At 44.3% G+C, this 24,247-nt stretch overlaps 1 protein-coding gene and 1 long non-coding RNA gene across 4 annotated transcripts in view; one reads left to right on the top strand and one right to left on the bottom strand.

The window, feature by feature from the left end:
- Nucleotides 1–742: 742 nt before the first annotated feature.
- NEK4 (NIMA related kinase 4) overlaps nt 743–24,247 on the bottom strand; it is a 36,352-nt gene continuing 12,847 nt past the window's right edge. For 2 of the 3 annotated variants that reach the window (XM_060204519.1, XM_060204520.1), the window contains exons 6-15: nt 20,047–20,194; nt 17,541–17,921; nt 14,403–14,546; nt 11,894–12,025; nt 10,660–10,726; nt 9,191–9,279; nt 6,057–6,145; nt 5,467–5,672; nt 3,933–4,066; nt 743–1,354 (exon numbers count right to left, since the gene is read on the bottom strand). In XM_060204519.1, coding sequence (XP_060060502.1) covers nt 1,262–1,354; nt 3,933–4,066; nt 5,467–5,672; nt 6,057–6,145; nt 9,191–9,279; nt 10,660–10,726; nt 11,894–12,025; nt 14,403–14,546; nt 17,541–17,921; nt 20,047–20,194 — 1,483 coding nt within the window. In that variant the 3' untranslated portion in view covers nt 743–1,261. The remainder of the gene's footprint in view (nt 1,355–3,932; nt 4,067–5,466; nt 5,673–6,056; nt 6,146–9,190; nt 9,280–10,659; nt 10,727–11,893; nt 12,026–14,402; nt 14,547–17,540; nt 17,922–20,046; nt 20,195–24,247) is intronic. The other variant, XM_060204521.1, reaches the window with a different exon arrangement.
- On the top strand, nt 3,060–3,974 carry LOC132542079 (uncharacterized). The gene is made up of 2 exons (XR_009553222.1): nt 3,060–3,315; nt 3,727–3,974. It is a non-coding gene; the product is annotated as an uncharacterized LOC132542079 (long non-coding RNA).

Raw genomic sequence — 24,247 nt, 5'->3', positions numbered from 1 at the left:
TTTCTTTTTATTATTTTTAATATTTATTCCCTTTTGTTGCCCTTGCTTTACTGTTGTAGTTACTACTGATGTCGTCATTGTTGTTGGATAGGACAGAGAGAAATGGAGAGAGGAGGGGAAGACAGAGAAGGAGGGAAAGACAGACACCTGCAGACCTGCTTCACCGCCCGTGAAGCGACTCCCTGTGTAGTTTTTCGTTGCTCTAGTAAGACTAGTAAAGTTAAATAAACATTCATAGTTCTGAAAGGGTAAAGACTATTTCTTCTCTTTCGTAGCAGCAGATACATGTGTGTTAGTAGCAATCTTAGAAAAAACTATGTCTACTTGTGGTAAAGTAATATTTTGTTAAGCTGTTGTGAAAATCTGCTTTTTTTTAACCAGAGCACTGCTCAGCTCTGGCTTATGGCGGTGTGAGGGATTGAACCTGGACTTGAGAGCCTCAGGCATGAAAGTCTCTTTGCATAACCATTATGCTATAACCCCTACCCTAAATTTGCTTTTTTAAAATTTTATTTCCCGGATAGTCACTAGCCCCCAATTAAACAACTGATATTACGTGATACGAAAATTTACATTTAAAATACGAGAAGACAATCAATATTGATAATCATGAAGATAAATTTAAGGTGACCAGTATAATGAAAAGAATCTGGGTCTACAAATTGCTTAACTGGAGAAGTACTTAGTGTTAAGGAAATGTTTTTACTGGTAAAAACAAACAAACAAAAAAACCATGGAAACATTGATTTATAAAGTCAGATATCTTCGTTTTATTTTTTTAGAACCTAAGTGGATTTAGATTAAGTGAAATAAAATATGCCCACTAGTAGGAAAGAAAGGGAATTCAGTCGTTCAAATATTAAATACAACTTCATATTCTTTAAGTCTAGTCCCACAAATATGAACTACTAACAAGTATCACTGGACATAGGTTGTTTATTTCACCTCCTTTTATCACTGTATTACAATATAAAACTTTCAATCCACTACTTTATAGCTCTGTCATGGAGCTAATCACCTTAAAAAAATAAAAATCTAGGTATTAAGTTGGTATTTAAGGTTCAGTAAACAAATGACACTTAATAAATTTTTTTCTTACGAAAATAAGATAGCCAAAAGTTTTTTTTTGTGAGTTTGCTTCATATCTTGTTTTGTTCGATTCTTAGATGGACTCATAACAACTGTTAAGTAAGTTTGCTTTTGTTGAAGACAAAAACCTTTGAAAATAGGTTTAGTTCTGGCAGCAGATTAAAATGAATTCTTAAAAATTAACATTTTCTTCAAAAAATTTCAACTGGCGAGCTTTCACGCTGTACATTATGTATTTTTCACCCATACATTCCTGTAAGCGCTCCTATTTGGGAAACAAAAAGAAATAGTGCTGTAGGAAAAGATTTCTAGAATTTAAAAAAAGGTGTTTCTGAATGTGATACTGGAGGTTGCAGTCACCAGAAAATTCTGATAGTTCTGTCTAAAGTTTTTAAATTTCAAGGTATCAAAAAATAGTTGTAAGATGTTAAAAAACAAGTAAATTATGGGAAATATTTGCAGATACATATCAATGACTTAATACAACAATTAGAGAACTGCTAAGGTCAGTAAAAAGTACTGAAATTGATAAAACCCCATGAGTAATACAGCAAAGGCATTTAGGTATGGCCAGTCGGTGTATGTGGAATCTAACCAGGCTGCCCCCGGAGATGGTGCGGTGACTAGAGTCCAACCGAGTTAGATCCCCAGCAATTCCATGTGCGAGAATGATGCTCTGGTTCACCTTCTAATACATCTTTTTTTTATATTTATTTAATTTATTTATTCCCTTTTGTTGCCCTTGTTGTTTTATTGTTGTAGTTACTATTGTTGTTGTCGTTGTTGGATAGGACAGAGAAATGGAGAGAGGAGGGGAAGATAGAGGGAGAGAAAGACAGACACCTGCAGACCTGCTTCACCGCCTGTGAAGCGACTCCCCTGCAGGTGGGGAGCCGGGGTTCAAACCGGGATCCTTATGCCGGTCCTTGTGCTTTGCGCCACCTGCGCTTAACCCGCTGCGCTACAGCCCGATTCCCCTAATACATCTTTTAAAAAACAGAATTCGTGGTCTGGGAGGTGATACAATGGATAGTGTTGGACTCTTGATCGTGTCCTGAATTCGGTCCCCGGCAGCACATGTGCCACAGTGATACCTGGCTCTCTCTTTCCTCCTATCCCTCTCATAAGTAAATAAATAACTATTAAAAAAAAGAAAGAATCGAGATTAGTTTTGTGATACTCCTACCACAAGTGCATACTTGGAATTCGTTGTTAATATTTTTGTGTTTGTTTTAACCAGAATACTGCGCAGCTCTCACTTATGGCAATCGTGGGAACTGAACCTCGCATCTTGTTGCCTAACCCAGGATCCTTACGCTGGTCCTTGCACTTTGCGCCACCTGCACTTAACCTGCTGTGCTGCCGCCCGACTCCCATAAATAACAATTTTAAGATACACAAAATAGCAGAATAGACATGTCTCAGTAAAGATATACATAGCTAATAAGCATTTTTCAGCTGTAAATCATTTACCCATTAGGAAAAAGCAAATACAAACCATAAGATACTGGGATCAGGCGGTAGTGCAGTGGGTTAAGCCCACATGGCGAAGTGCAAGGACTGGCAGAAAGATCTGGGTTCGAGCCCCCGGCTCCCCACCTGCAGGGGAGTTGCTTCACAGGTGGTGAAGCAGTTTGCAGGTGTCTTACCTTTCTTGCCCTGTCTTCCCCTCCTCTCTCTGTTTCTCTCTTATCCTAGCAACAGTGACATCAATAAGAACAATACAACAATAATAATAATAAAAAGGGCAACAAAAGAGGAATTGAGTTGGGTGGTAGCACAGTGGGTTAAGCGCAAAGTGCAAGACCTCGCCCCCCCACCTGCAGGGGAGTTGCTTCACAAGCGGTGAAGCAGGTCTGCAGGTGTCTGTCTTTCTCTCCTCTCTGTCTTCCCCTCCTCTCTCCCATTTCTCTCTGTCCCATCCAACAACGACAACATCAATAACAACTACGACAATAAAACAAGCAACAAAAGGGAATAAATAAGTATTTTAAAAACACAGCAAGATACCACTTCCCACCTACTAGGATGGTATAATTGCCCCCCTTCTCCCTGCCTGTAGGAAGCGGCTTCACAGCAGGGTCTGCATGTGTTTGTGTGTCTCTCCCTCCCTAATCTCCCCTCTCAATTTCTCTCTGTCTCCTATCAAATAGAAAGGGGGAAAAAAAAAAGGAAAAATGACTACCAGGAGCAGTGGATTCATCTTATAGTCACTGAGACCCAGCGGTAAGTAACCCTGGTGGCAAAAACAAGGTTTATTGCACCAAAGTAAAGAATTCTGGGAGGGTACGTGGCTTTCACGTCCTGGTGCAGGATGGTGGAGAAAACAAATTTTACACCTGTATCAACAGCTGTATCTAAGCCGTTCATCTCCCTGTTAAAACAAAGGAAAAGAACCATGCTGAGTGAAAAACCCCAGTTACGTAAGACCACAGATTTGGTCTGATGTCATGTACGTAAAGTGTCTCAAATAGCTAATCTGTAGAAGCAAATGTCAGTGATTGCTTAGCACTACGGGGCTTGGGGGAACGAATGCCAATGGATATGAGTTTTTTTATTAATCACTGTGGCTTTAGTTGAACTTTTTTTTTAAAAATAAACATTTTTTAATATTTTATTTATTCATTTATTGGACAGAGACAGAGAAAGCAAGGTGGAAGGGCAGATAATGGAAAGAGAGACATCTGCAGTACTTGCTGCACCAACTGTGAGGCTTCCCCACCACAGGCAGAGACTGGGGGCTTGAGCCCAGATCCTTGTGCACAGTGACACATGCACTCAACCAGGCGCACCACCACCAATTTTGTAGCTTAAGCAACTGGTAAAGCTAATGGGACACTCACCTCTCTCTCTGACTCATCCTCTTCTTCCAAAAGATCATAAACCTCTTCTAAAAGCTGAATCCCCAGGCCCTGGATGACATCAGCTCTCAAGACTTCAACTATTCTTCTGATCTTTTCGGAAGCCGGCATCATAGCTAGAAAGCAAAACAAGGAAAGGGAGAACACTTCATCTTCAGGTTTAATACTTTAACTTTAGGGAGGACCAGAACACTGCTCGTTGTTGGCACGTGGTGATGTCAGTCATTGAGCCTGGGGCCTCTGGGCTGTGGGCATGGGATTCTGCTGTGCCACCATAATGTTATGTCCCTGGTATTACAGCCCCTCACCCCCAGTAGAGACAGACAAAGCAGAATGCGGGAAGAGACTGCAACACCACTTCCTTCAATGCGGTGGTCACGCGCATGGCAGAGCGGCACACTGTCCAGCCGAGCTAGGGAGGTGGCACAACAGATAAACTCAAGCAGGAGGTCCCAGGTTCAAGCCCCATCACTTATGTGCCAGAGTGATGCTCTGGATCTCTCCTCCACTCTCAATAAATAATTACAAACAGAAAAATGCAATTTGCATGGAGGCCCTAGGTTCAATCCCTGGTACCTACTTAAAAGCCAGAGTTAAGCACTGCTCTGGTGAAGACGAAAAATAAATGTAGCTTTTTTAAAAAATATTTTATTTATTCCCTTTTGTTGCCCTTGTTTTATTGTTGTAGTTATTATTGTTGTTGTCGTTGTTGGATAGGACAGAGAGAAATGGAGAGAGGAGGGGAAGACAGAGGGGGAGAGAAAGACAGACACCTGCAGACCTGCTTCACCGCCTGTGAAGCGACTCCCCTGCAGGTGGGGAGCCAGGGTTTAAACCGGGATCCTTATGCCGGTCCTTGTGCTTTGCGCCACCTGCGCTTAGCCCGCTGCGCTACAGCCCGACTCCCAAATGTAGCTTTTGAGGTGGGGAGATAGTATGACGGCGATGTAAAAGGGCTTTATGCCTGAGGTACCAAAGATCTCAGGTTCAATCCCCAAAACCACCAGAAGTCAGAGCCAAGCAGCACACTGGTTAAAAAAAAGGGGGGGGGGTCGGGCGGTAGCGCAGCAGGTTAAGCGCACGTGGTGCAAAGTGCAAGGACCGGCAAAGGGACCCCGGTTCAAGCCCCCAGCTCCCCACCTGCAGGGGAGTCACTTCACAGGTGGTGAAGCAGGTCTGCAGGTGTCTGTCTTTCTCTCCCCGTCTCCCCCCCCTCCCCCATTTCTCTTTGTCCTATCCAACAACGAACGACAACAACAATAACCACAACAAGGCTACAACAACAAGGGCAACAAAAGGGGAAAAAAATGGCCTCCGGGAGCAGTGGATTCATGATGCAGGCACTGAGCCCCAGCAATAACCCTGGAGGCAAATATAGACACACACACACACACACACACAGCTCTTATGTTGCCAAACAAAACAGTAGACCGAACTGTCAAGAACTAGCTCCTTGATCTGACTCATTTCTCCAATAAACATGCTGCCTCTCCAGTTTAGTGAAGAAGCCGCTTACCCGAAGGCAGCTCTTTAAAACGGAGTCCCTCTGCCGCTTCCACAACTTTCCCATGAAGTATCAGCGTGTCCCGATACTTGCGGTGAAGTTTAAATTCCGACACTGGATTTGGTACTGGGAGGTCTTCACAGCTCTCTCTGGAGTCCAATTTTAGGGTCTGAGTCATTACTTGTAGCAAGTCACTCATTTCATTTGTATGACCTTTCCTGGAAAAGATCCACTTGCTACTTAGAGGTTAGGAGAACTTGTTGAAAAAGCAGATGCAAAATGACGTCTAGGAAGTTCTGCTCTAGAATGGCCAAGTATTCCCCTACAGATGAAGGCTTCCACAGAGAACAGGTAGAAACTGGGCAAGAAAAGCTGGAGCTTAGGGGCCCGGTGCTGGCGCACTTGGTTGAGCGCACGTGTTACAGTGCAACAAGGACCCAAGTCAAGCCCCTGGTCCCCACCTGCAGGGGGAAAGCTTCATGAGTGGTGAAGCAGGGCTGCAGGTATCTGTCTCTCTCCCTCTCTACCCCTTCCTTCCCTCAATTTCTGGCTGTCTCTATCCAATAAATAAAAATAAATAATAAACAAGAACAAGGGCTTACCCTTCTCTGGAATCCCCATCTGACTTATCAGTTGAACTTGTAGAAGAACTTAATTCATCTTCAGAGAGACAATGAGTGAGTTTCCTCTCCTATTAATATTTGGCAAAATGAATTTCCAGATGTCATTACAACCAGAATAGAATACACAGGACATTCTTTAAAAAAAAAATTATATTTGACAGAGACAGAGAAATTGAAATGGGTGGGGGAGATAGAAAAAAGAGACAGACAACCACAGCACTACACTCATGAAGTTTTCCCTTGCAGATGGGGACCAAGGGCTTGAACCTGGGTCCTTGTGCACTGTAATGTGTGCACTTAACCAGGTGCACCACCACCTGGCCCCACACAGAACATTCTTAAAAGCAACACCTAAAATAAGAATCTAGGTGCAACGTAACAGGATACAAATTTACAGATAAAAAGACTGAATACAGTGACAGACACAAAGATTCAGCCTTGCTACTTACCCAAGTGATATCCCAGATCACCCATAAAGTTAAAAAATGAAACCCCAAACCCGAGGAACATCATGGTGAAGCCTTACAAGGTGCTCAAATGTCCTTGCCAGAGTAGAGTGGAGAGGAGTTTTGGTGTTTCAACTCCCAAGCCAAGGACTGGCACTTTAAGGAATACTGGCACTTTAAGCTAAAAGTAAGTGCGACCTTAGATTGCTTCTATTTAAGACTTAAAATACTTCCAAGAATAACTTGATATAACTAGATATAGACTGTACAATTCTGGCAAATGGAGGGGGGCATCCAGAGGAGATAACATGATCGTTATGCAAAAAGACTCTCATGCCCGAGGCTCCGAGGTCCCAGCTTCAATCATATATGTCACCATAAGTCAGAGCTAAACAGTGAATGCTGTGGTTAAAAGGAAAAAAAATAAAGAGAGAGAACGTAGGTAGTTGTGGGCAAACGAATCATAGAATCTTACTAAAAGCACAAATACTTAATTCTTTCAAGGACGGGAAATTACTTTTCTCTTGAAATATTTATTCCCTTTTGTTGCCCCTGTTTTATTGTTGCAGTTACTGATGTCATCGTTGTTGGATAGAAAACAGAGAAATGGAGGAGAGAGGAGAAGACAGGGAGGGGAGAGACAGACAGACACCTGCAGACCTGCTTCACCGCCCGTGAAGCGACTCCCCTGCAGGTGGGGAGCCGGGGTTCGAACCGGGATCCTTACACCAGTCCTTGCGCTTTGGGCCACCTGTGCTTAACCCGCTGCACTACCGCCCGACTCCCAAAATTCCTTTTTTCTTTCTTCTTAGATTTATTTGTTAATAAGAGAAAGAGGGAAGGCGAGAGATCATGAACCAGAGATGCCAAGCAGTAGTGCACCTGGTTAAGCGCATGCATTACAGTGCGCAAGGACCCAGGTTCAAGCCCCTGGTCCCCACCTGCAGGGGGAAAGCTTCAGGAGTGGTGAAGCAGGGCTGCAGGTATCTCTGTCTCCTCTATCTCCCCCTCTCAATTTCTGTCTCTGTAATATAAAGACATATAATATGCATGTGTATACATTGTATGTATATAAATTTATAATACATAATGTCTCAATAATAAATAAAAGATAAAAAGAACATGAACCAGAGCATCACTGGCTTCCTGGACACCAAGGATCAGCTCAGGACCTCAGCTTGAGAGTCTTAACACTTTACCCTTGCCCTGTGCCACCTCCCAGACCCAAATTTCATTTTTTTTAAGGTAATGGCAAGCTACTAGAAATGTAAGAAAATGCGATATAGAAAAATGGATTATCTGCAGGGTATTGTTACACAGAAAAGTGAACATGGATTAGAAACTTTGTGTTTACCCATTTAGCCACAAGATGGTCCCCCAATGTTGGTATGCATGAGACCCCTTCTGTTTTATTTGATTTAAATCCCCCCTGCTTAACACTATTCTATTTACATAACCACTGCATTCTATTTACATAACCACCGTTAACAAGCACCACCCTCCCTCCAGGGCATTGGTGGTTCAGTGATAGGATTCTCGCCTGCTCCGCCCCCTCCTTGTCACACTCTGATTTTCACCAGTCACTTTTCTCTCCACCCTCTCTATGTCACATCCTGTTTCCACCCTACTTGGCAAGTATATATAAAGACAGCATTGTGAGTTTTAGAGTACCTTGAGTTTAGCTCAGCTCGGCTTAGATTGTGCTGCGTCCTGCATGAATAAAGAGATACTGCCTACAGCTCAACCATGAGTCCCTGGTCGTCTATTACCCGCCCGTGAAGCCAGCCCAGCGAAAACAACATAACCCGGCATAAACAACATAGCCCCAACATGATCATTAGGTGAGAAGGTCAACTGCTTCACATAAACAGAGACCTGAGGGTCAGGGATCCCTACATAGATGGTCCAGCACACGGCAGCACGTCAAGGACCCAGGCTGGAGCCCCCTGGCCACCACATGGGGGCGCCTGAGTGGGGCCACATCACCAGCCGTGGTTCAGAGCTAGTGGCTACTTCTCCCTGACACTATCTAGAAAAAACAGCCTGCAGAGTGGAGGCACCGTACAGGTGCAGCCAACAATCCCCGTGGCAAGAAAGGAAAGTTGATGACCAACAAGTAACAGTGAAACCTGAGTGGAGAGGGAGATAAGGCGGTAACAGCAGCAGCAGCAGCAAAGTGTTGCCTGGTAGAAGGTCTTCACTAGTTTTGTTCTTAAAATTACCCAGAAATACTTAGACCAAAAAAAAACTTTTATGAGTGCCACAGAAATGTACTATCTTCATGGAACAAACAATCCCTTTTATCATTACTGAACAGTTATTATCTTTATTTATTTATTGGATAGAGACAGCCAGAAATCAAGAGGGATGGGGGGGATAGAGAGGCAGAGAGACACCTGTAACACTGCTTCACCACTCGCAAAGCTTTCCCCCTGCAGGTGGGGACTGGGGGCTCAAACCCGGGTCCTTGCGCATTGCAACATGGGCGCTCAACCAGGTGCGCCACCACCTGGCCCCCAATTGTTTTTTCTTTTTTCCCTCCCTTAACAAGAATGCAAAGGTGTGCCTTAAGTCAACACTGAGAAATACTGGAGCTGACATTCATGAGGTTTATGGGGTGAGACTTGCCAGGGGTAAGCACGCCCCCCTTAGAACGATGTGCCATACCTGGGCAACGCAGCGACCCGGAGACAAGCGCTGGGCAGGGGAGGGCTGTCCTTCCTCCGTGTTCAGAGAAGCTCTCCTCATTGCAGGGCCTGAAAAAGTGACCACCCACAGCAGCTCCCCAGGAGTGGGCTTTGTGCACTGGGTCTGGCTGATAGCCCAGGAGAGACCCGTCTAGAAGTAACTCAAACAGGATATCCACCATTATAGGCACCTGACCCCTCGGTTTAAATTTCAGCTGCAGGCCCAGCCGCAGCCTGACCTCAGGCAAGTTATTTATGCCTCTGAACTGCATTTCCTCAGCTGCAGAACGGGGCTAATGCTGCCTCCTCTTGACAGCTACTGGAAATATGAAAGAAGCTAACACCCTCGAAATGTTTACCGTCATGCTTAAGACAATCAGCATTAAAGAAACGAAAGCATATTGGTGCTATCTTAGGTGCCCACAGGGATGATGAGACCTCTCTGCCCAGGCAGCACCACTGCCCTGGTTTCCTGTGAAGAGAGAACTTCTTTGACCAGTAGATTCTGAACACAGAAACAGACACTCAAGGTCCTGTCTGAAATTTTCCAGAAGTTACTGTCACTCAAAAGCCCTCTTGGTCTCTCTCTCTCTCTCTCTCTTTTTTTTTTTTTAAAGATTTTAATTAATGAGAAAGATAGGAGGAGAGAGAGGCAAACGCTAGAAGAAGGAGGAGAAAGAACCAGACATCACTCTGGCACACGTGCTGCCGGGGATCGAACTTGGGACCTCATGCTTGACAGTCCAAAGCTTTACCACTGCGCCACCTCCCAGACCACTTGGTCTCTTTTTAATATCCTCTTCCTTTGACAGTATAAGTACTTTATGCCAATTTTAAAATTTTTTATTGAATTTAACAGAATAAAGAACTTAAGAGGGAAGGGGGATAGGGGAGGGAGGGAGGGGAGAGGGAGAGGGAGAGGGAGAGAGAGAGAGAGAGAGACCTGCAGCACTATTCTGTGCTTGCGAAGTTTTCCCCCTGCAGGGGGATGGGGGGGAGCTGGGGCTTGAACCTGGGTCCTTGCACATGGTAGCATGCACTAACCAGGTGTGCCACCACCCAGCCCTGCCAATTTTTTTTTTTTTAAATTTATTTCCTTTTTGTTGCCCTCGCTGTTTTTATTGTTGTAGTTACTGATGTCGTTTTGGATAAGACAGAGAAATGGAGAGAGGAGGGGAAGATAGAGGGGGAGAGTAAGGTTGACACCTGCAGACCTGCTTCACCACCCGTGAAGTGACTCCCCTGCAGGTGTCGAGCCGGGGGCTCGAACCGGGATCCTTACACAGGTCCTTGTGCTTTGCGCCACATGCGCTTAACCTGCTGTGTTACCACCCGACTCCCCCTGCCAACTGTTTTTAATGGCTTGACTAAGAAGTTCCAGAATTCTTTCAAGCTGGTTTTCAAAATGGTTTAGTGTCATGCAGCACATAGGAAAGAGAACGACTTTACCTGAAGGGAACATCTCTTCCTGTGACTGCTTTAGTCGCCTCCGCTCTCTTGCTGACAGTGGTCGGTCCTTTGAAGGAAAGTCAGAGCTACTTCCATCCCTACTTATTATTATGATTCCTTATGCTAGTCCTGGCGCTTTGTGCCATGTGCGCTTAACCCGCCGCGCTACCACCCGGCCCTATGATGATTCCTACACTCCATTTGATGCTCTCCAGAACTACTAGAAAAGACCTCACACCGCCTTTTAAAAAATGTTCATTTGAAAAGCCGGCTGGTGCAGCACCTCATTGAGCGCACATGTTACAATATGCAAGGACCCAGGTTCGAGTCCCTGGTCCCCATCTGCAGGGGGACAGCTTTGCGAGGGGTGAAGCAGGGCTGCATGTATCTTTCTCTCCCCTCTCTATCTCCCCCTACCCTCTTGATTTCTAACTCTCTTTATCCAATAAATAAAGATAATTAAAAGAAGAAGAAGAAGAAGAAGGAGGAGGAGGAGGAGGTCTATTCGAGGGCCAAGTGGTAGTGCACCTGGTTAAATGCACATATTACCATGCACAAAGTCTCAGGTTCAAGCCCCTGGTCCCCACCTGCAGGGGGGAAGCTTCATGAATGGTGAAGCAGGACTGCAAGAGTTTCTCTCTATCTCCCCCTCCCTCTCAATTTCTCTCTATCAAATAAAGTGAAAAAAAAAGTTCATTTGAAACCAGTCCACAGCAGATGTTTAAAAATGATCACAGTCCTCATTCCTGCTAAGTAATAATTTTTTGGAAGGAAAATGAGACACTTTTCATTTCCCACATTCAGAATCTACTTGAGCTCTAATCAACTAAAGGGACCACCCCAGGAACTACAGAATTTGTGCATTTCAAAGTTTCTGTTGAGAATCAATCACAAACCTATCCTTTCCAGCGTTTTGCAAAAAAAAAAAAAAAAAAAAAAAGCAGGGTTAATATGTTTTAATATAAAATTTCATTAAATATGCAGAACTTTATAACCAAAGAAGTTTAAAACAGCGAGCCAGCGAGCCAGCAAAACAGCTCACCTGGACAGCATGCTGCTCTGCCACGCGCACAAGCTGAGCTCCAGGCTGGCCTCGCCACGCTGAAAGGAGCTTTAGTGCCGTGGTTCCAGCACCCCCACCCCCCTTATCTGAAAAAAAGTGATCCTGACGTGGTGAAGCTTTAGGGGTGAAGGCAGGCAGGCAGACAGACAGACAGACACACCCCCCACAGACCTTGGATGATGACGCTTCACTGTTCTCCGAGTTGCTCACAGGCGCGGAGAAAGATCTGTTTTGGTTTTCGGAGCTTTTTTGTGTTGTTGTGCTATCAACTTGTCCAACAGTAGAAGGCAAATACTGAGGATCCTTAAGATAATTGTAAAAGAGGGTGAGGTTGTTGCTTTCCTATACAGCTATCTCCAACCTTCTTCCACTAATAAATCTAGTTATCAATGACTTGCTTTCAAAAACACGGTTATATTTTGGGAAAGAAACCATCAAAACTGAATGGCCATCTAAGAAGTTTACAAGAGGTGTCTGTGGACGTTACTTCAAGAAATGAGGTACTTGAGTAATAACAATAAATGTAGCAAGCAAGCAGAAAGACCTAAAAAGATACCATAACAGAGGACCTAGTGGGGGTTGTACTGTTATATGGGAAACTGGGGAATGTTATGCATATACATACTATTGTATTTACTGTTGAATGTAAAACATTAATTCCCCAATAAAGAAGTAATAATAATAAAAAAAGACACCATAAAGTACTTAATGAAAGCAAAGTACTTAGTGTCTACTCAGACCTAGATGCTCTCCTCATCTACCTTCATTGCACATCCCTCAACCACTCCAAAGCTAACCTTGTCAGACAAAGTGAGGACTACAATAACTGAATAAGGGCAAGAGACTGGCATAATTTAATAATGACTCTTTAGTCACTACCAGGCCACCCCATCACCTGAGGCCCTAGTCAGGGGACCCTGGGATTCCCACACAGACATGATGGGCTAACAGATCCCTCTCACCACTGTCACTGGTCATCTCCATCAGGAACAACATCATGGACCCCTCTGTGGGCCCCTATGGGACCTGGCCCTCAATGGGATCAACAATGGCAGGGAATGTTCCATTTTCCAAAGGGAGGTTGGACAACATATTCTGCCTAACCCCTGAGGAAGATGGGTCCTGAAATTAGTGCAGCCCGGAATGTTCCTATCTGTGAACTCAGAACTATAGGAATGCAGAGGTTACACAAGCTCCTGTGCTGACTCTGGGCTGCAGATCAGATGGAGATGGGGTTTACAGTTAACAATATTTATACACCTTTCCCAAATTTGGGAGCTACTCTCTTCCCTGATCCAGCTTTCTAGTCCTTTTTCCAACTATGACACCATCCGTCCCCAGACAACAGCTTAGGTTACCTGCATATTAGATGTCAGGCTCACACAAAAACTGGTTGGGCCCCTTGGAATAGACCTAAAATAGACCTACCAGCTTTTTCCAAAATGGAGACCCCAGATCTCCATCTGCAATACTCTCGCCTTTAGGCTCATGATTAGTCAACAATTTGCTCTGCTTTTTTTTTTTTTTCAAAGATTTCATTTATTTATTAATGAGACAGATAGGAGGAGAGAGAAAGAACCAGACATCACTCTGGCACATGTGCTGCTGGGGATCGAACTCAGAACCTCATGCTTGAGAGTCCGAAGCCTTATCACTGCGCCACCTCCCGGACCACTTGCTCTGCTTTCTATCTTAGCTCTTTTTCAGGCACCAGGTTCCAGATGCTACCATGATGCCAACCTGACTCCCCAGGGCAGACGACCCCACCATGTGTCCTGGAGCCCCACCTCCCCAGATCCCTGCCCCACTAGGGAAAGAGAGAGACAGGCTGGGAGTATGGATCCACCTGTCAACACGCATGTTCAGCAGGGAAGCAATTACAGAAGCCAGACCTTCCACCTTCTGCATCCCCATAATGACCCTGGGTCCATGCTCCTCGAGGGTTAAACAACAGGAAAGCTATCAGGGGGATGGGTTGGGATATGGAGTTCTGGGGGTGGGAATTGAATGTAACTGTACCCCTCTTATCCTATGGTCTTGTCAGTGTTTCCATTTTATAAATAAAAACTTTTTTAAAAAATGACATGGTCTTATGCTTCATACAAGGAAGAAACTCAATGGAGCACAGACCAGGGATTTATCATCTTAGTTCCTTTAATTCTCTATACGATTAGCTCATCTTTCCCAGACTGACAGGTAAGATCTTCACTGTTTCCAATTCACTGACATTTGGAGACAGAATTAATGAGAAAGACACCAGAGCATCACTCTGCTTTGAATACAGTGCTGAGGACTAAACCGAGGGCCTCGGGTTTGTAAAACGTGTTCTACCCACCAATCCACATCCTGAAAACTAAGATGTGTTGAACCAGAGCTTCGCCATCCTCTTCCATATGCTCCTGGCATTTCTGTATTTCAGAAGATTTGTTCTATTTATTCCACACAAGGTAGGGGAGCTCCACAAATGACAGAAACAAGCAGGGAAGCCTTAACACCATCCTGGTACATGCGCCATCCAGATCAAAGCAGGAGCCTCGGCACACAGGTCCCAAGCTCAGAGCCATTTCCCCAGCCCGAGCGCTCCCTGCGTTTCTCTGCGCCCTTCTGGCAGCTGCTGAGCTCCCTCCAGAGCCCACTCCCAAAGAGCAGCGCGACACTCTCTCCAGAGAGCTCCACCAACCTGCCTCCTCTCCCCACTGTGTTCAGTCTGCTCTCTCTTCTGCCGCCGTCGTCGGGACAGGGAAGGTTCAGACCCAGAGACGTGTGGCTGTGCAGCTGGGTGGATTCTGGCCTGCTCTCTGGTACATGTATCAGCATCTTGATCCTTAAAAATAAAAGAATGAGAACAAACACACCAACAAAAACAGAATAATGAAGTATTTTTTGAATGACCAAATCCTCCATACCTACTATTAAAGTTATAAATGAGGGAGGCCGGGTGGTGGCACACTTAGTTGAGAGCACAAGTTAAAAGATGGTTAGAAAAAGACAAGTGTGGGGGGTCGGGCAGTAGTGCAGTGGGTTAAGCGCACATGGCACAAAGCACAAAGACCAGTATAAGGATCCCGGTTCGAGCTCCCCACCTGCAGAGGGGTCACTTCACAGGCAGTGAAGCAGGTCTGCAGGTGTCTGTCTTTTTCTCCCCCTCTCTGTCTTCCCCTCCTCTCTCCATTTCTCTCTATCCTATCCAGCAACACCAATAACAACAATAATAATAACCAAAACAACAATAAAAAAACAAGGGCAACAAAAAGGAAAAAAATAGCCTCCAGGAGCAGTGAATTCGTGGTGCAGGCACTGAGCCCCAGCGATAACCCTGGAGGAAAAAAAAGGAAAGAAAAAGACATGTGTGGTTACAAAGGTGAGCGTTGTGTTTTAGCTATTATTTTAGGAAAATCTGTAATTTTGTGTAGTAGTCTAGGCATAATGGAAACCACAGCATAGGATCGAAGAGGTTTTTTTAATTAATTTTAAAAATATTATTAACTAATGAAAGAGAGAGAGAGAAAAACAGAACACATCAGAGTATCACTCTGGCATGTGCAGTGGCAGGGATCAAACTCAAGACCTCACGTTTGAGATTTCAGTGTCTTACCCACTGTGCCACTTCCCGGGTCACCCCAAAGGGCTCTTTGTTCTCTTCTGTGTCCTGCTTAGGGTACTGGATTGAAGAAAACTCTGCATTCTTTTTTTAAATTTCAACAGTCAAAGATAAACCAACTAAAAATGACAAAGAATCTGAACAGATATTTCTCCAAAGTAGGTACAGATATGGCCAATAAGGCTGGAGAGATAAGCTCCTGTTCAGTTCCCAAGTGCCACATGTAACAGAGTGGTGTGCTGGCTTCTCTCTGTCTTATATGAAAGTCTCTCTTATATGTAATAAAATTATTCTTATTATTACTTTTAGAGAAAAGAAGGGCAAGGAAGATAGCATAGTGGTTATGCAAAAAAAAAAAAAAGTCCAGCGGTAGCGCAGCGGGTTAAGTGCACATGGTGCAAAGCACAAGGACCGGCATAAGGATCCCGGTTCAAGGCCTCGGCTCCCCACCTGCAGGGAAGTCACTTCACAGACGGTGAAGCAGGTCTGCAGGTGTCTGTCTTTCTCTCCACCTCTGTCTTCCCCTCCTCTCTCCATTTCTTTCTGTCCTATCCAACAATGACGACAACAATAATAACTACAACAATAATAACTACAACAATAAAAACAAGGGCAACAAAAGGGAATAAATAAATATTAAAAAAAAACAACTTTTCATGCCTGAGGCTCCAAAGTCCCAGATTCCATCCCCCACTCCAACATAATCCAGTAAACATCAATCAAATTAAAAAAGAAATAAGTGGCCAACAAGGACATCAAAAATCCTCAGAATCTTTAGTCACTAAGGAAATTTAAATTTAAACCACAATAATATGCCATTACACACCCAATAAAAAGAACTGGGAAGAAAAAACAGAAAATAATAAGCACAGATACGTATATACTGAATTTCACTCAGAACTGTTTACAGCATTCCTGGAACTACCCACCCAACTGGAGGATTGTGAAAGGATAATATAGAAATAAGAAAAAAAAGAATGCAGAGTTTTCTTCAATCCAGTACCCTAAGCAGGACACAGAAGAGAACTAAGAGCCCTTTGGGGTGACCCGGGAAGTGGCACAGTGGGCAAGACACTGAAATCTCAAACGTGAGGTCTTGAGTTTGATCCCTGCCACTGCACATGCCAGAGTGACACTCTGATGTGTTCTCTTTTTCTCTCTCTCTTTCATTAGTTAACATTTTAAAAATGAATAATAATAAAAACCCTTCAGTCCTATCCTGTGGTTTCCAGTATGCCTAGACTACTACACAAAATTACAGATTTTCCTAAAATAATAGCTAAAACACAACCCACACCTTTATACCCACACTTGTCTTTTTCTAACCATATTTTTAAAAAAAAATATTTATTCCCTTTTGTTGCCCTTGTTGTTTTGCTGTTGTAGTTATTATTGATGTCATCGTTGTTGGATAGGACAAAGAGAAATGGAGAGGGGGGGAAGACAGAGAGGGGGAGAGAAAGACAGACACCTGCAGACCTGCTTCACTGCCTGTGAAGCGACTCCCCTGCAGGTGGGGAGCTGGGGGGGTTGAACCGGGATCCTTACGCCGGTCCTTGCACTTCACACATGTGCGCTTAACCCGCTGTGCTACCGCCCGACTCCCCTAACTATATATATATATATATTTTTTTTTAAACTCATTTTTAAATATTTATTTATTTATTCCCTTTTGTTGCCCTTGTTTCATTATTGTAGTTATTATTGTTGTTGTTATTGATGTCATCATTGTTGGATAGGACAGAGAGAAATGGAGAGAGGAGGGGAAGACAGAGGGGGAGAGAAAGATAGACACCTGCAGACCTGCTTCACTGCCTGTGAAGCGACTCCCCTGCAGGTGGGGAGCCGGGGGCTCAAACCGGGATCCTTATGCTGGTCCCTGTGCTTAGCCCACTGCTCTACTGCCCGACTCCCCCCAACCATATTTTTGTCTTTTTCTTTTTTAGGTATTTTTATTTGTATTACTGGATAGAGACAGAGAGAAATTTCGAGGGAAGGGGAGATAGAGAGGGAGAGAGACAGAGAGACACCTGCAGCCCTGCTTCACCACTCATGAAGCTTTCCTCTGCAGGTGGGGACCAGGAACTTGAACCTGGAGCCTGGCCACTGTAACGTGTGCACTCAACCAGGTGCGTCGCCACTGGGCCCCCCTTTCATGTTTTTCTAACCACATTTTTGTCTTCTCTCTGAAACCAACACCTCGTGCATATCACTCACCTGCCTCCTGGGCTTTGGGTCTTTGCTAAGGGGCTGCAGAGGCTCCACTAGTTCATGCCGTTCCCCATGGTCATCATCGGAGGACGGTGTGGGCATTAGGACTCCTTGCTGAGTGCTGGAATCGGTATCTTCTGGAAGCCTCTCTTGAACTTGAGAAATGCTGCTTTCACCCACTAGCTCCTTAGAGCCATCTGAGTATCTTGGATGATTCTCTTGAGCTAAGGCATCACTCACTGCGTTCTTCCTTTCTGCAGCTAAGATGTCAACATTCACTCTGCTGATGGTGGCCACTGACTCTGTGGTGCTGCTCATGTCGGGTTTGCGGCTACGGCCTTTTACACTTGCAGGCGTCTTCGAGGGATTAACGACTAAGGGTTTCTCCTGCGGCAGGCGTTTGTCTGCACCCTGAATGAAAACGTGCTTTCCAGTTATTTCAGCATTCTTAACACTGTATCAGAAGATTAGCTCACATTGAAACAACTGGCTCCTCGGAAAGTTAAACACAAATTATCACGTGAATTAATCACCAAGGTAACTACCATATGCATTAATTACCAAGGTAACTACCAGTTTTGCTCTGAGGTATATAGTCCCACAAAACTGAAAGTATTTGTTTACTGATTTTAAAAATAATAAACTATTTAAATTTTATTTTGGATAGAAACAGCACCGCCTCACCACCTGTGAAGCTTCCCTCCTCCTGGGTGGGGGTGCACCTGATTTTTATGGAAGCATTATTCCCAGTGACCAAAGGTAGGAGCAATTCAAATATCCATTAGCAGGTGGACAGATACATAAAATTATGGTATGTGGGAGTCAGGCAGTAGCGAAGCGGTTGTTAAGCGCAGGTGGTGCAAAGCACAAGGACCGGAGTAAGGATCCCAGTTCGAGCCCCCGGCTCCCCACCTGCAGGGGAGTCGCTTCACAGGCGGTGAAGCAGGTCTGCAGGTGTCTTTCTCTCCCCCTCTCTGTCTTCCCCTCCTCTCTCCATTTCTCTCTGTCCTATCCAACAACAACAACAAAACAACAAGGGCAACAAAAAGGAATGAATAAATAAATAGTACAAACTAATTGTGATACACACACACACACACACACACTGGGCTACATAATACACAAGATTATTACACAGAATGAAGTTCTAATACATGCCACAACATGGGTAAAACCTGAACAGATGCTAATCAGATACAAATGGATATATATGAGTCCCCTCAAACGAAGTAGCCACAGGCATAGTGAGAAGTAGTGCAGCGGGTTAAGCGCAGGTGGCGCACGGCACAAGGACCAGCAGAAGGATCCTGATTCCAGCCCCAGGCTCCCCACCTGCAGGGGAGTCGCTTCACAAGTAGTGAAGCAGGTCTGCAGGTGTCTATCTTTCTCTCCCCCTCTCTGTCTTCCCTTCCTCTCTCCAGGTCTCTCTGTCCTATCTAACGACGATGACATCAATAACAACAACAATAATAACTATAACAATAAAACAACAAGGGCAACGAAAGGGAATAAATGGTAAAAAAAATTTTTTTAAGTTTAAAAAAAAAGACTCAAAACCACACATTTTGTGTCATAGACATTTACCACAATCAACATTTTAATGGATCAACAAGGCTTAAAATTTTTTTTTAAGGCTTAAACTCTTGAGGTATCACTTCATATCTACTAGGATAGTTAGAATCGTAAGAACAGAACATAACAACTAGCAAGACTGTAGAGAAATTGGAATTCATAGATTGCTGGCAGGAATGTAAAATGGTACAACTACTATAGAAAACAGTGCAGGGAGGAGTCAGGTGGTAGCTCAGTGGGTTACGTGCACATGGCACAAAGCACAAGGACCGGCGTAAGGATCCCGGTTCAAGCCCCCGGTTCTCCACCTGCAGGGGGGTCGCTTCATAAGCAGTGAAGCAGGTCTGCAGGTGTCTATCTTTCTCTTCCCCTCTGTCTTCCCCTCCTCTCTCCAATTCTCTCTGTCCTATCCAATAATGATGACAATAACAACAACAATAACAGCCACAACAACAACAGACAACAAGAGCAATGAAAGGAAAAAAAATAGCCTCCAGGAGCAGTGGATTCGTAGTGCAGGCACCAAGCCCCAGCAATAACCCTGGAGACACACACACACACACAAAATCACTGTTTTTGCAGGGGGTGCTGAGTGGTGGTCTACTGGGTAGAGCACACACAATACCATCCTGAGAACTAGACGGGGATAGAGAGTGAGAGGAGACCAACACCACGTTGCCTTTGGAGGCTGCTCTTGCGTGTTTAGCAAGGACTCGCACTTGGGTCCTTGTGCTTGGCCAAATGTGTTACAGCATTAACTTCATAAACAGTTTCAGAGCCCATTTTGAGTGAAGTGGGTTAAATGAACCACATTCATGAGTATTTTTTCTTTAAAAGACGGAATGTAGTCATAGAACAAATCACTTCACATAACTTGCTCACACTACTTTAATAGTTTAAAAAAAAACAAAAAACCTATACTTTTAAGAAAAAAAAACACACATACCATTACCAAGGTCTTGGAGTCTTCAGAGGGATGTGGTTGGGAGGCAACTGCTTCTTGATCCGAATTAGTCTTTACAGAAACCTCTGTGGCAATAGGCTTGGACTTAGAGTCACCATTTGTAGTATTGTTTTTGCAGGTTTTTCTTTATATAAGACAAAAACAGAAAGTTATTGTAAATGCAGTGAGAAATAAAGGCTGTTATGTACATGGGAAATCTGGGTGTGCACTATATCCCCCTGATAGGACTGCTTCATTGATAAAGAGTGATGTTTGTTTTTAGCACTGCTACTCGGGCTCATAGTGGTGCTGGGGACTGAACTTGGGACTTGGGTACCACAGGCATGGAAGTCTTTTTGCATACCCATTATGCTATCTTCCCAGCCCTTAGAGAGAACTTTTTTTTTAATATCAGGGGTTATTTATTTTTAATTTAATTATCTTTACTTATGGATTAGATAGAGACAGCCAGAAATTGAGAGGGTAGGGCGAGACAGAGGGAGAAAGAGAGAGAGAGACACCTTCTGACCTGCTTCAGCACTTGTGAAGTTTCACCCCTGCAAGTGGGGCTTGAACCTGGGTCCTTGTGCATTGTAACATGTGCGCCACCATCCGGCCGCTCAGGGGTTACTTAGAATACTTGACCAGTACTCTTAAAACAGTTAGTGTTGTAAAAAACAAAAATAAGGGTCAGTAACAGACTCAAGTGAATACAAAGACACAAGGACTATAGTCTGTTCTAAATCCCAAGCATTGGTGAAAAAGCTGCTGCTACATTTTGCTGCTATTTGCAAAATGGAGGACCCCCAACTCTTCACCTGCATATTCCAGCCTTTAGCTCCATGACTGGTCAACAATTTGTTTGGCTTTGTATGTTAACTCTCTTTTCAGCCACCAGGTTCCAGATGCTAGCATGATGCCGACCAGACTTCTCTGGACAGACGGGCCCACCAATGTGTCCTGGAGCTCCGCTTCCCCAGAGCCCTTCCCCACTAGGGAAAGAGAGAGACAGGCTGGGAGTCTGGATAGACCTGTCAATGCCCATGTTCAGTGGGGAAGCAATTACAGAAGCCAGATCTTCTACCTTCTGCATCCCACAATGACCTTGGGTCCATACTCCCAGAGGGATAAAGAATAGGAGAGCTATCAGGGGAGGGGATGGGATATAGAGATCTGATGGTGGGAATTGTGTGGAGTTGTACCCCTCTATGCTATGGTTTTATTAATATTTCCTTTTTTAATTAAAAAAAAAAGAAAGAAAGACAGAAAGAGCTGCTGAAAGCCACACAGGCTGGAGTTAACAGCAGTCTACTGATGGTGATTTCTTGGTTCTGACAAATGTGTAGAGCAACGTGCGATGTTAATGATCCAAGTAGCTGAGGAGGAAGTATGCAGCCATGCCTCATTTAACAACGTCATGGTAAATAAAAGGACTGTGCGTATAACGGTCATTTCAATAGTTCATACCTTTGAGCCTAGGTGTGTAGTAGGCTACACCATCTAAGTTTGTGAAATTACATCCTGTGAGGTTCACATCTAATGATGCAATTGCCTAACTATTTCTCAGGACATATCCCCATAGCTAGGCAACATGGAACTGCACAGGAACTCTGTACTATGCGGACATTTTTTTCTATAAATACAAAATCATTCCCAAATAAGAAAGTCTGAGAGGTGGTGCAGTGGATAAAGCTTTGGATTGTCAATCAATCAAGAAAGTCTGAGAAATCCCCCCTACAGAAGTATCAGAATAATTTTAAAAAATCATCTTTATTTATTGGATAGAGACAGCCAGAAATTGAGAGGGAAAGGGGAGATAAGGAGGGAGAGAGACAGATACCAGCAGCCTTGCTTCACCACTTGTGAAGCTTTCCCCTTGCAGGTGGGGACTGAGGGCTCGAACCCAGGTCCTTGTGCATTCTAACATGTGCATTCAACCAGGTGCACCACCACCCAGTTCCTCAGATAATTTCCATCTCCAAGTTTCACATATATGTTGTCCTACCACAACTGTTGTTTGCCAAGTCTGAGAGTGAAAATGGGGTGGGGGGCAAAGGTGAGTGATCTATTAGAGTAGATGGCAGTGAGGTTTTATTGGGTTGTCAGGAAAGTCAGGATGCATTTTTACACAAAAACCATAGAAAAAGTATGTTGTGACGTTCCTGATCTCTGTCTGGCATGTTCAGTGGCAGGGATCGAGCTCATGATCTCACATATGCAAGTCCTGAGTCACCTCTCCGGCCACATACATTTTTTATTTTCTTTCAGTGTCAGGTCTTCCCATATGCATTATTCCACCACTCCTTAGACCAATTTTCACTCTTTGTATTATTTCAGAGAGAGGCAGAGAGGAAAAAAAAGCGAGAGATACACAGAAAAGGAAAGACGCCACAGCACTGCTCCACCGTCTTGGAGAGATAGAAAGAGACAGACACCTGCACTCCATCTAAACCACTTGTGAAGCATGTGGGGACCAGGGGCTCGAACCTGCATCCTTGCTCGCTATAATGTGTGCGCTTAACCAGGTGCACCACAGCCTGGCCCCACCAATCTTTTTTTTGAAAGGTAATGAAAGAATGAAAATGAATGGTATGAGCAACCTTGACTTGCAGAGTAAGTGTATACAGGAATAATATCCCCAAACACTTTGGTATGATGTTCCTACAAGTGGACTAGACCTCTAAGGAACTCAAGGAGCGTATGAAGACTAGCTAGACAGGAGGCCAGAGGGCTGGCTGTCGGGAAATGACGGGAGAATGTCAACAAAGCGATGGTCTTTCTTTCCCCCTGGGGCCACCCTGGTACTGCCTCCCAAATTTATTTATTTTTAAAAATTAAAAAATATATATTTATTTTCCCTTTTGTTGCCCTTGTTGTTTTTTATTGTTGTAGTTATTATTGTTGTTATTGATGTTGTCTTTGTTGGATAGGATAGAGAGAAATGGAGAGAGGAGGGGAAGACAGAGATGGGGAGAGAAAGATAGACACCCTGTAGACCTGCTTCACCACCTGCAGGTGGGTAACCGGGGTCTCGAACTGGGATCCTTATGCCAGTCCTTGCACTTTGTGCAATGTGCACTTCACCCATTTCGCTACCACCCGACTCTCAACCTCCCAAATTTATTATGTCATGAGGCAGAGGTCATGAAGGTTTTATCTGGCCCTACGTCTTCATCCTGGAACAGCTATTTAGTGAAGGTAGGACTACAAATCAGACAGGAAGCAGGGCCAGGCAGTGGCCCATCAAGCAGCAAACACACATTTCCATTACCAGAAAGGAATGATTCTTTTTTTTTTAAGTTTTTTTTATTTTATTTACTTGTTCCCTTTTGTTGCCCTTGTTGTTTTATTGTAGTTATTGTTGTTATTGATGTTGTTGTTGTTGGATAGGACAGAGAGAAATGGAGAGAGGAGGGGAAGACAGAGAGGGAGAGAGAAAGACAGACACCTGCAGACCTGCTTCACCGCCTGTGAAGCGACTTCCCTGAAGGTGGGGAGCCGGGGGCTCGAACTGGCATCCTTAAGCCGGTCCTTGTGCTTTGCACCATGTGCGCTTAACCCGCTGTGCTACCGTCTGACTCCCAAAAGGAATGATTCTTTCCCTTTTTTTTTAAATTTTTTTTTTTTGGATTTTTTTCTTCTTTTTTCTTTATTTATTTCCTTTTCCTGCCCTTGTTTTATTGTTGTAGTTATTATTGATGTTGTTGTTGTGGTTGGATAGGACAGAGAGAAATGGAGAGAGGAAAGGAAGACAGAGAGGGGGAGAGAAAGACAGACACCTGCAGACCCACTTCACCACCTGTGAAGTGACTCCCCTGCAGGTGGGGAGCTGGGGGCTTGAACTGGGATCCCTATGCCGGTCCTTGAGCTTAGTGCCTTTTTTTTAATGTTTATTTATTGGATAGAGACAGCCAGAAATAGAGAGGGAAGGGGTAATAGAGAGGCACAGAATCAGAGAGACACCTGCAACACTGCTTCACCACTTGTAAAGCTTTCCCAATGCAGGTGGGGGGCCGGGGGCTCGAACCTGGATCCTTGTGCATTGTAACAGGTGCTCTCAACCTTGTGCACCACCATCTGGCCCCCACTTCCTTCTCTTGAGAAGTTATGTGAAGAAAGAACCTTAGGGAAAACTCTCAGAAAGCTGTGCATTATTATTTACTGTTTCCCTTTGGATGTGACACTGGGGCCCATGCAT

This window comes from Erinaceus europaeus, chromosome 12, assembly GCF_950295315.1.
Source record: "Erinaceus europaeus chromosome 12, mEriEur2.1, whole genome shotgun sequence".
Taxonomy (NCBI): domain Eukaryota; kingdom Metazoa; phylum Chordata; class Mammalia; order Eulipotyphla; family Erinaceidae; genus Erinaceus; species Erinaceus europaeus.
The sequence above is the reverse complement of the archived record's forward strand: the minus strand, read 5'-3'. Positions and strand labels throughout refer to the sequence as shown.